Consider the following 12,303-nt stretch of genomic DNA (forward strand, 5'->3'; position numbering starts at 1 on the left):
AAGTAGGGCTGGGTTCACACGGGGCGGGAGGGCTCTGCTCACTGTCACACTTCAGGAGTCAAAGTGTTCATGGGACTCCTGTGACTGGAATTCCATGTGCATTCAGTGTGTCATTAGAAGTTAAAAACTCCACTCTAGTTGACCAAGACACAAAGTCTCTACTGACATCGGAACAAAGGAAGCATGGTGGAGTTAGAGCAGAGAGGTCTCAGAGTATGTTGGGTGAGTGATTGCTTCACTGTGTGGCATATGAACTATTGAAACAGCAGCGGGAGAGGAGGCTTCCACTACAGAATTGAAAATCGAGATTCTTCTCTTCCCTGCTTGCTTTGGTTTCCATCCTGCACTGTGGTTGTGATTTAAAGCTTGAACTTTGCTCATTGGACACTTTATTTAGACTTTAAGCAACTTGGGGCAGGGGTCATATCACTTGGGCAGACATGCAGTTCAGGAATCAAAGTCAAACTATGGGGAATTAGTGACATGGAGCAATAAGGTAACTATGATGCTTCTTTGTGGGGGGAAAATGGCCCTCGTAAGATGCTTGCATGCAGTATAATATTCTTGCCACTGCAGTCACTACAAAGTCCCACCGCACATTTCCTGGCAGGCAAAGGAACTAAGGCACAGACCCACTCCTTGTCAGTCAATTGTCTTGCAGTCTAGAAGCTTTGAGAAGACTAGACCCGACTCATCCGAACTATCATCCTTCCACATTGATTGTCTCTTAGCTTTATAGGAACGACCCCATCCTTGATCAAGCCTATTCGGGCTTTCAGTTATGACTCAAATGCCAAATCATCTCACCCTGCCCCTGGCACTCAGGCCTCTATCAACAATTCTAGTCTCTCTTGCTGCTGCTGCTGCTGCTGCTGCTGCTGAGGCTGCTGTCACTGTCATTGTCGTTGTTGCTGCTGCTGTTGGGTCTTGATAAGTAACAGAAGCTGGCCTCAAACTCAGATCCCTGCCTCGGGCTCTAGAATGCTAGGTTGCAAACATCAGCCACTATGCCCAGCTAGAATGACTATCATGGGTATAATACATTATGTTAAACAAAGAAAAATTCTTTAAATTGAGGCTTCAGACACAGAGAGGAAAATGGTGCCCTGTGAATTAGAAAACCAGTCAGATCCTCAGGGTGGAGATTAGGGTTCCCCTTCTCTCTGCCCCTCAACACTTTAAAAAAGTAGAATTTCCATACAATTGTGAATACCGATTGATACCGCCACAATTAACCTAGTTTTTCCAAAAGGTTTTCTTGAACATCCACCTCTAGCTCTGTTTAATCCTCAACAAAACTTGTTTTTATATAAATAATTACACACAGGGGATGTTACAGTTGCCACCAAGAACTCTAACTGGTTTACACTGTAGCAGCCCAAATGCCAACCTGCAGCACCCCTGGAGCAAAGAGTCTATTTGATTAAATTCCTGAAGACTACAAATGTTTCTTACTTGTTTGGCGGGCGAGTAAGAGAAAGAACAATCTCACAGGAATCCATGTAAAGGTGGAGACCATTTAGCGAACAGCTCAGTGCCGAAGATGGTAGAGACCAAGCTGCATTCTGAAGGATATGTGCTCCTGTGCACCTTCTGGTATGGCATCTCCGAGGCTCACTCGGCTAGCTAAATGTATAAAAAGAGATTAAAATTTCAGTTCCTAGTATGTTGGATATGCTCCAGAGAGTTCCCAGAACAGACTGTGCAGAAAGCATTTCCATCACTGAAAATGGCAAAGGCACCTGCCATCGAGACTGACAACCCAAGTTCAATCCCCAGAGTCTCCTCTTACTGCGTGTCCCTCACCTCCACTCACACACTGCATGTGCATGCACGCCACATACACAGAGAGAATAAATAGATGCACTTTTTAAGTTTGTCCTACTCATGCGCACACCTACGCACATGAGCCAGTGTTAGCCATCACTGATGCCCACGGGTTTTTCATCTCCAGGCGCGAGCTCCAAGAGCCAGCGGTCCTAAAGGGTTCCCCATGATCCCAAGGGAAGAGACAGGAACAATTTCCCCCAGCATGGTCCTTAAGGCCATTGATGTGCATTCTATGAGGAGTTGAACTGCCATGTGTTTCTTCTTCTTTCTTCCTAGGTGACCTTGAACAGAAATTTGAACTGGAAATCAGTCCTCTTTGTAATCAACAGGAAGATTCAATCCCTAGCATACAAATTGGTGAGTCCAAATCTGTGTTTACTTAAAATGAACAGCTTGGCACCTCTGCCAGACATCATCATCATCATTATTAATTATAATATAATTTATAATGGCTATTATATAATTATATAATATGGTATGATATTACATAATAATAATTTATTATCATTTATTATTATACATAGCCTTCCAGAGATCTAAATGCCTGTGGCCAAGTAAACACTTTAATCATGGCAGATCTTTTAGATAATTCTCGATTGAAAAATTAGAACAATTAAGGTATGGGGTTTGTTATGGACCCTTAACTAGCTTACTACTGAGTTTTGGTACCAAGATTGTGATTTGGAATAGCATGAGGATCAAGAGAGGCCCGGAGGTGCATACCCATAACCCTGGCGATGGGATGTGGGGCTGCTAAGGCTAGACCCAGTGTGAAAGGCCAAGGAGGGAAGCTTAGAGGTATAGCACTTGCATGCGACGTGCAAGGCCCCAGACCCATCCCTAGCACCACAGAAAGAACAGAATCCACGATGGAGCGACGACTTGGTCAGTAGTGTCTGCCGGGCAAACTCCAGGTTCAGTAAGAGACCCTGACTTGAAGCATGAGGAAAACTGGGTAGGGAGATTGCTGTCAGGAATGAGCCTGCCTCTCAGCCACACGGACATGGAGACGGACATGGAGACCTAAGTTCAGACCCTAGAACCTATATGAGAAGCCAGCACTGGAGAACACCGCACAAGAGGATGCCTGGCACTCATTGGCCAGCTGCCCCAGCTGAATTAGTGAGAGACCCTGTCTCAAAAAAACAAAAACAAAAACAAAAACAAAATGTGGCTGGATAAATGGCTCAGTGGTGCAGAGCACGTACTGCTACTGCAGAGGACCAGTTTGGTTGTCAGCACCCATGTCCAGTGGCTCACAGCTGCCGCTGCCACTGCGCGCACACTCACTCACATGCCCATACCCACACACAGACACACATACATATGTGTAAATTACAACAAAACATTTTTTTTTAATTTCAAAGAATAATTTAAAAAGTAAAGGCAGAAGGTATCTGGAAAAACACCCAATGTACCTCTGGTTTCCATATGCACACACACATACGAATGCATGCATATGCACACACACAGGTATGCATGCACATGCATGCAAAACACATGTACACTTACACACGCATGTACACGTGCACATATTCACACATGTGCACACACAAACACTTGCACACTCACATACATGCACGCACACACCAAAAAATAAATAATAGTAATAAAGGTGAAAACAGATGAGAAAGACAACCATCATTGACTTCCGGCTTCCAACTGCGTGCATACACACACCCACGTACATATATACAGCCACACGGACACATGCACACACAGGAACACAGCACACATACAGAGAATAAACTCTAGGTCAAATTGAATTAGCCATTCACAGTCTCTTTAGCGTTTGAAGAGTGGAAACCCCTCTCATGTGAGCTAAGCGCTCTAGCATCCTTTCAGTTCTCAACACTTATTGCCAAGGGCCCAGTCCCTAAGCCTGAAATCCTAGGGCCCTGCTGTCCCCTTGTGGCCAGATGTCAGTGTTTCTACACTTTCTAGTTCAAAACATATTTCAGCCATGTTCTCATAAGCCACACTCTCTGTCAAGTGTCAACTGTGCTGAGCTGTCATGTGTGGTCTCCATGTATCCAGAATGATTATTACTTTATCTAACCATATGACACATAAGACCTTTATGCAAATAAAGGGGGCAAATTTTTACCTTTTTCATTTTAGTGAGGGAACTCTTTCTGCCCTATGTCTTAAAACACTAAGTCTATCTACATGTAAAGCTGGCCTTTCTTTTCCTGGATATGCTTCCTTTAAGACTAAGCACAACTTAAACTCTCCCTTCACAAGACCCACCCCTGGCATCTAGCACCAGACCCCACATAGGCCATTGCATTCACAGGGTTGTAGGTTTCAAGGGTGCCTTGGCCTTGGGAGGGGAGGGGTCTTCTGCAAAGATCAGCTTACAATGAAGAAAGTGGGAGTATGTTGACAGTCATGGAGGGTGGTATCCAATCCGTAGCCCCACAGAGCAAGTCATAAAGTCAGGAAACAGCAACCATTCAAACCCAACTACAAAGATTAACAGAAACTGCACACACACACATACTCAGATTCATATGTATGTGGGATTAGTTAGGTTAAAAAATAATCCAACTTTTCCCAAGTCACCTTCAATATACTTATGCCATGTCCATAATTAAACTGATTCACCCCCAAATCCTGATGAGGTGAATTAGGAGAAGTGGGGCACAGTGGCACACACCTTTACTCCCAGCACTTGGGAGGCAGGGACAGGTAGATCTCTATAAGTTTATGGCTAACCTGTTCTAACCTGTAGCTCTTACAGGACAGTGAGAGCTACATAGTGAGAGCCTGCGTTAAAAAAGAAAAAAAAGAAAGAAAGACAGAGAGAAGAGAAGAAAAAAGAAAAGGACCCAGGGTACAGGGCACCTCCAAACTACTGGGGAGTGACAATGCAGCAACAGAGGTGCAGCCTTGGCCCCCTGGAGCCCAGCCCTTTTGTTATGGGTTTTATAGGTAGGGTCCTAATTCTGAGACTCCCTTTGATCAACTCTGGATAGAAAGAATCTTGCCAGGTTACTGACTATAACACTCTGCATCACACAGTTCCCAAATAAAAACCTTTACACTGTTAAGCATACAGCCTAGATCAGGAAGGCAGGGCTGATCTCTGAGCTCTGTCCTATTGTTGTCATGAAAACACACACGTATTTTGTCTCATCATATGTCCTGGTTTTCAGCCTAGTAATATGTGGTTGCCATAGATACTGCCTCAGAAATAGGATGGGGATTGAGTAAAAAGGGAACTCCCGCAGCTACTACATCAGAACAACAATGATAAAGAGAAAGAGGGTGGTGACTGTAAAACAGCGCTCTGCTCATGACTCTTCCTGCTACATAGCTGCCGCCTCTTACAGGTTCAGGTTGGGAAGTGTGACAGGTAGATCAGACTAACCTGGAAAAAACTAAACAGAAGAGACTAATAAGGTGGCAAGTTCTAGACCCCCCCACACACATATCATTTCTCCACTGGCTCCTATTCAGTGTAGCTGTTTTCTCTCTTCTCAATCTCCCCAATTAAGTGCCTCCTCTTATCTTGTGTCTATGACTATTGTACTGACCAATAGAGAAGCTTATATATAACCTTTTTTTTTAGTTTTGACAATTTCATACATGTATGTAATGAAATATGATCATATTTACTCCTATCTCCCCCTCCAACTTTCCCCATAGCTCCCCAACACACACGCACACACACACACAAACACACACTCACAGACACTCACACACACACACATACACACACACAAGCACACAGACACACACAGACACACACACTCACACACACAAACACATACTCACACATACACACATTCACACATACACACACACACACACACTCACACACACCCTCACAGATACACACTCACACAAGTACACACACAGACCGACACAGACACACAGACAGACACACACACACACATCAACTTCAGGTCTTTTATCTTTTTGTGACCCAAGTCCAATTAGTTCTAACCATATGTGCATGGATGTGGAGGTGTTCACTGGAGCATGGGAAACTTGTCAGTGCTTATATCCTTAATAATAATAATAGTAGCAGTAGTAATAGTAGTAGTAATTGTAGTAAAAAGCCCTATTCCAGCAACTGTCCACTGCCAAAAGGAACTCAGTATGAGTAGGGCCTAAATTTTGTCTACCCCATCTCTGCAGGGACACTAGCTGACTAGCCTTTGTAGAGTCTCATGTGAGTACCCACGGCTGCTCTGAGTTCATGAGGAAACAGGCTAATTTAAATGTCTCATTCTCTGTCGAGTACTCAGTCTCCTCTTCTCATACTTTGACTGCTGTCCACTGCAGAAGGAGGCTTCTCTGACAGAGGTGGGGGCCGCCCAGATCTATCAACACAGATAGAAGACAACTGGGCAGCATAACTATTTGTTGAAATAATACGTTCTATGTGAGGCACCAGAGTATGTGAGAAAGTCATACCCCACTTCTACTCAACTGTGGAGAATGTTCTGACCATTGGCTAGATCTGGGTAGGGGTTTAAAGTTTACTGCCTATATTGTCCTTGGCTGGTGCCTTAGTTTGAGCAGGACCCCTGAGCCCAAATCTGCCTATCATAATGACCTACCCTGACCAGGTCCCCTGGAGGGGGAGACCTAGTGGCACGCAGAGGAAGGACAGAGGTTACAAGAAGAGACTTGATACCCTATGAGCATATACAGGGGGAGGTAATCCCCCTCAGGAACAGTCATAGGGGAGGGGAATAAGGGGAAAATGGGAGAGAGGGAAGAATGGGAGGATACAAGGGATGGGATAACCATTGAGATGTAACAAGAATAAATTAATAAAAAAAAGAAATAAATAATAAGTTCTACCCTAGGGCCTGTGACCTCTGTAGCCATGAACTTTTTAGGATTGTAATACCAGACAAGAAATTCTTTCCTGTGGAACAGGCCTCAAATCCAATCAGAAAGCAATTGGTTCACTCATTTCATTCATGCTGCTGGAGTGCCAATAGGTGCCATCTTGTCTGGCAGGTCAGGAGAGCAGCACACAGGTTTCCAGCACTCAGGTATCAGTCTCACTTCTCCAAAGCAGCCTGCATATCTTCTGGCACAATGGAAGGTAGCCATGGAGGAAGAAGCTTCCCAGTCAGCTTGAGATTTATTTCTCTATGCCTTTCATCCAAATTATGTGGTCTCTTCTGCAGTAGGCTCTTACCGCATAGCTGTGGTGTGTAACCATGGCAACAGTCTACATTGCTTTGGAGACCTCTGGGGGTTCCCGGACCAAGAGTTTATAGGGCAGCTTTCCATACCTTGTACTGCAATTTTTGTGTAACAAAGGGTGTCTTCTGCGAGGAGGTGTCCACCTATGCAGGGCAATTCCATTCAAATTCTTTTTAAGTTGTATTTTGAATTAGATTTCTAACGAATGGGTTCCCACAAGACTTTTTCATACATACATCCTTAGCTCTGGGTGAGCCATCCACTACCCCTGTCCTTGCTCCATCTCCCCAGGAGATGGCTCAGTGTTGCTCTAATTCTCTCTTTCCTATCCCAGTCCAAAGTGAGATGCTCCTGAGTGGGAGCCTTAGTTAAGTTTGACTTTCGGTTGAAGTACTTCATATTTTCCCACAAGGAAGCGGCACTTTCTCCCTTCTTCCACATTCACTCCTCTCCTCTCTCCAGCATTTTCAAAAGACAGGAAATCAAATGAATCTTTGGCTGGTGAAATCTATAGGAAGACAAAAAGACATTTCCTTCAAGCTGTGTTGCCTTAAAACCATCACTCCCCCCTTACCCCCCCCCCACCACCACCACAGCGGAAGGATAATACCAGGTACAGTGAGCTCATCCCTGGAGAAACAAGAGCCTGGCAGCACAGTGGTGCGACCGTTTCCCAAGCTTGTCTGATGCTTATGCAGATTTTAAACTCACTTTCTATCTAGAGCAAAAATTCTTCACATAAAACCAGTATGACTACAGAAATAATTCCAGGGTAAAACAAGGGGAAATGGGTTGAATTTTTTTTTTTTTTTTTAAATGTTGGGTCTGTAACTGTTCTACTTAGGAGGCAGGACTTCTAAAACCACACTTTGAATTTTAGAACACTTTCATTTTTCATTTTTTAAAAAAAGATGTCAAATATCTGATATTTATGATAAAAAAATTCAAGAATAGCAAGTAGAAAGAGAAATTCCTACTGTTATCATGATCCATCAGACATAAAACCACCGACCTGCAACCTGCGTGTCGCTCCTGAGCTTGGGTTACCTCACTGACACCAAGAAAGAGAAATTCCTACTGTTATCATGATCCATCAGACATAATACCACCGACCTGCAACCTGCGTGTCGCTCCTGAGCTTGGGTTACCTCACTGACACCATACAAGATTTAAGTCACATTTCATTTAAGATACCTCAGAGATGTAAATGACATTTCCCATTGTTGCCTGCCCTCCCATCTCCCCAGCACCCCTACAGGCCAAATGTCTGCAGTTTGTCCAAAGCTGGCGTCAGGTCAAGCCTTACAATTATAAATATAAAGTGCTTATAAATATAAAGCGTTGTTTGCTAGAAAAAATGTTATGACCAAAAAAAAAAATCTGCCTTTTTTTTTTCATGCTTCCATTTCAAGGACATGCAATGAAGAATAAATAAATCCACGTTTGTGACAATTCCCCATATACAAACCTTATCTTTTTATGTAGAAAATACATGAACAGTAAGATAGGATTAGAAGGCAGTGAGTATTGGATGATTAAAAGAACAGATACTTTATCTGGATGAGTGCAGAGTCCTGTAACCTTAGCACTCTAGGGGTTGAGACAGGAGGGTCAAGATGAGTTCAAGGCCAGCCAGAGCTGTGTAAAAAGACCCTGTCAGGAAGGGGATATGAAGAAACTAGGGAGTCTAACATCAAACTGTCCATTGCAGTCACTAGAGCAGTTTCTTCTTGTAGGCTCAAATCTGTACCGAAGGGGCTGGGTGCAGACTCAGCGGCACAGGGTCTACCTAGCATGTGTGAAAGGGCTGGGCATGGGCTTAGCAATACAGGGTCTACCTAGCATATGCAAAGGGGCTGGGCATGGGCTCAGAGGTAGAGCATCTTACCAACCATGTGCAGAATTCTGGGGTCAATCCCTAACGAGCACTGTTTTCCAGCTCTGTTGATGGGGACTATTTAGAGCTGGGCATGGTGGCTCATGTCTGTAATCTCAGCATCTGGGAGGCTGAGGCAAGAGGCTAGCCTAGGCTACACAGCAAGACCCTGTCCCCAAAAATACATAAGAACACTACAACACACACACACACATACACACACACACACACACACACACACACACACACTGACTTAGTTTAAAATGTGGTTGCCTGATGTCATTGATAGCAAGTCAATACTATAAAATAATAATCTCCAAAAACCTGAATGATAACCTGAATGAGTTCTTTTTGGTTGAATTCCTGGGGTTGTCTGCATTCGTTTCTTCCTTTCTCCACCTGCCTTCACTAGTTTCATGCCCTTTTTCTTTTTTGCATTTCTCTCTCTGCAAATAATAGCAACTAATGTTTATTAACTTAAGTCAGGAGCTTTAACCATTCAACTGGTGTTAAGCCATTTACCACAAGAATTCTCTGGGTTTGGTTGGTACTCAGAGTTTAAGTGGGAGCCACAAAACTGAGTGTAGGGACTGCATCTGGTTTGCCCACCCATGCCTGTACACTGTGGGTCTCGGCCAAGTGTGGGAAGCAGGTTGGGTCTGACACCCCCTCCCGGCTCCCGCTGCCCCGGCCCCCCCTCCCGCTCACCGCCCCTTGTGACCTCGCCTGTGACTTTGCGTTTTACAGGTTTCATGACTTACATCGTGGAGCCGCTCTTCCGGGAGTGGGCCCGGTTCACCGGAAACAGCACCCTGTCGGAGAGCATGCTGAGCCATCTCGCCCACAACAAAGCGCAGTGGAAGAGCCTGCTGTCCAAGCAGCACAGACGCAGGGGCAGCGGACAGGACGCTGCGGGCCCTGCATCTGAGACCCTGGAGCAGACGGAAGGCGCCTCGCCCTAGGGCAGCCACCGGGTCCGCAGGAGCGCGGCCATCGTGCCCTCGACATAAGCCCACCACTCTGGGTTTCGAATGCCACCCGCCTGGCATTCACCGCCTCCCTTCGTTGATCCAAGTGTACAGAAGCCATTGTCACCTCAGCATTAGCTGCCGAAATGAGCGGCCCCATCCTGTCATTGGAGCTGATTCTGGGGCGGCTTGTCTGACCGAAGAGACTGGGAGTAAGGAAAGGGTGCTTCTGCCTCGGCCCCCTCTGGCCCTTGGTCACACTGACGGGCAGTGGCCCCTAAGTCCAGAGCAGTTTCAGGTTCGCCATCTGACAGCTGACCTGCATGACAACACCAGCATACTTGGAACCTGCAAGATTGGTCTTAAGTGCCAGAGCACAAACAGGAGTATGTGAGAGAGTACCTTCTATTTTAATAATAGTTACTATTATTATAAAATAATAATAAATCTTTTTAACTTTTATATTTCATGCACCAGACAATGGGTCTAAAACTTTGGACTAAGACTACTCAGTGTACCCAAACCTAAGAGGGGGTTCCTTGTTTTGCTGTTGACTCTGGGCCACTTTGTGTCAGAGACGTGGCGCCTTTGCGGCTTCTGAAGCCCGGATTGCCCTCCCGGCCGGCGGAAGGTGCTGTACAGTCATTCCTTTGCACCGCTAGCCAATCTGTCTTTTACGGATTCAGCGACCTGTTTATAGTCACACATGTACATTTTTCTGTAAATACCAAACGCCACTGATTCCCATGCCAAAATACACGAGTATTATGGGATTGCTACCTGTATAAACAATGGCACTGTGAACAGAATACTGTTAGTTTTAATACAAGAGAATGCGTTTTGTAAATATGGTTTAGAGTTTATTAATATACTGTTGTTCGCAGATAAAGGCCTTAACTTTAAACTTCTTTCCTCTCCCCCAATGCTGCCCAACCTCAATCCTTACAGATGTCTTTCTAACTGCCTGCTCCCAATGACCATCTCTCTGATTTCCTGATAAGGTCACAAGCCCAAACTGAGCACCATCTTGAAGGAAACTTTTTTTTTTTTTAACTTCTCATGCATTCCTCTTGAGACCGTAGTTTTTAGTCTGTGGCACCAAGTATGGTTTCCTCAGATTAATGATATCCTGTCAGCAAGGCACAAGTCACTCTCCAGTGCAGCAATGTTGCACACTGTTTTAACACGCCAGCTGATAAACTTGTGTTTATGTGACTCCTGTTATGGAACATGAGGGGCATCAGCCTCACGGGAGACATAGCAGGTCTCAAACACCTACTGTGAGCCAGTCACCTAGCCATCAGGGAACTCCCTGCTCCCTGCTCCGTGCCACACTTTTGTCTGATATGCCTACAATACCAAAGTCCCTTTGGTCCATGGTTGGTTGGCGTGCATTTCTTTGGCGTCGACAGTAACTGGATATTTCTCTTTTCTTCCTGCTATACTTTCATGTGAACAACTGTTTAGCTGAATTTAACATTATTTAAGTAAAGAAATTCTTTCAGTTTTGTTAGAGCCTTTACCTTCTGAGCAAGCCAGCGTGGTTCATCATGGCTGCGATGAGCAGAGCCAGTCTGGGACGGCTGCCGATCTTCTGCACACGTGGCTGTAAAATCCAGTGGGTTGCAGCATTCTTACTCAGCCAAACTGTGCACCGAGCCTTGTCGTTAAAAGTTCTGGCTTAAATGAGTGCTAGACGGAGGCTGCCAGTGCAGGGTTCCTCTTTACCTGGTGAGAGAGGGGGGCATCTCTACCACAACCGAGCTGCTTCTCACGCTGATAGAGACAGCTGACTCTCGTTTCCTGAGTGTGACTGATGTGGGGTTTTTTGTTTGTTTGTTTGTTTGTTTGTTTGTTTTCCCTCACAATACAAGTGAAACGTTAAAAACCTGACTGGTCTGGAATATGTTCCTAGAGAGAGATTGGGGTGTGCAGACTTAAGGTTTTGGAAAGAATTGGAACGTTGATTGTGTTTTCATTGAAGTAAGCAATATTGTCAGATGTGGAGCTGAAGCACGTATGAAGAACTTAGGAAAAGAGTGGATGAAATGCTTAAATTACAGGTTTGGGCAAGAAGGGGAGTTGTGGGAACTTAACACTAGCGTGTGTTTTCTGTACAGCTATGAACTGACGTGTGTGTCTTCATTGCTGTGGTGTTAGGAAGCTCTGGGCCTAAGCGCAGCCTCGGGTGAGAACACAGCAGATGGGTTCCAGCTTCAAACCCTCTCTTACTCTGGATGGGAGTGGTCTGGTTTTATGCACGTGAGATCAAATCAAGGAAATCAATTGCTCAGGATGACAAAATAGAAACAGTAAAGAAAACATTGGTTTTGGCCAATGAAATCTCTACCTGGGGTTTAGGAAGTAGGTTTGGCTTAAATTATAATTATATTGTAATTAACTTAGGATGGGGCATTCTTAGTAGTGCCAGGTTTATAAGGGAAAGGTTTTCATGTT

The 12,303-nt window shown here is 44.8% G+C and overlaps 1 protein-coding gene across 2 annotated transcripts in view; it reads left to right on the forward strand.

Annotated features, from left to right (window-relative positions):
- Window positions 1–10,988, forward strand: part of Pde7b (phosphodiesterase 7B) — a 309,600-nt gene extending 298,612 nt beyond the window's left edge. For both annotated transcript variants that reach the window (XM_051164496.1, XM_051164494.1), the window contains 2 exons: window positions 2,107–2,187; window positions 9,626–10,988. In XM_051164496.1, coding sequence (XP_051020453.1) covers window positions 2,107–2,187; window positions 9,626–9,840 — 296 coding nt within the window. In that variant the 3' untranslated portion in view covers window positions 9,841–10,988. The remainder of the gene's footprint in view (window positions 1–2,106; window positions 2,188–9,625) is intronic.
- The last annotated feature ends 1,315 nt before the right edge of the window (window positions 10,989–12,303 follow it).

This window comes from Acomys russatus, chromosome 21 (genome assembly GCF_903995435.1).
Source record: "Acomys russatus chromosome 21, mAcoRus1.1, whole genome shotgun sequence".
Lineage (NCBI taxonomy): Eukaryota > Metazoa > Chordata > Mammalia > Rodentia > Muridae > Acomys > Acomys russatus.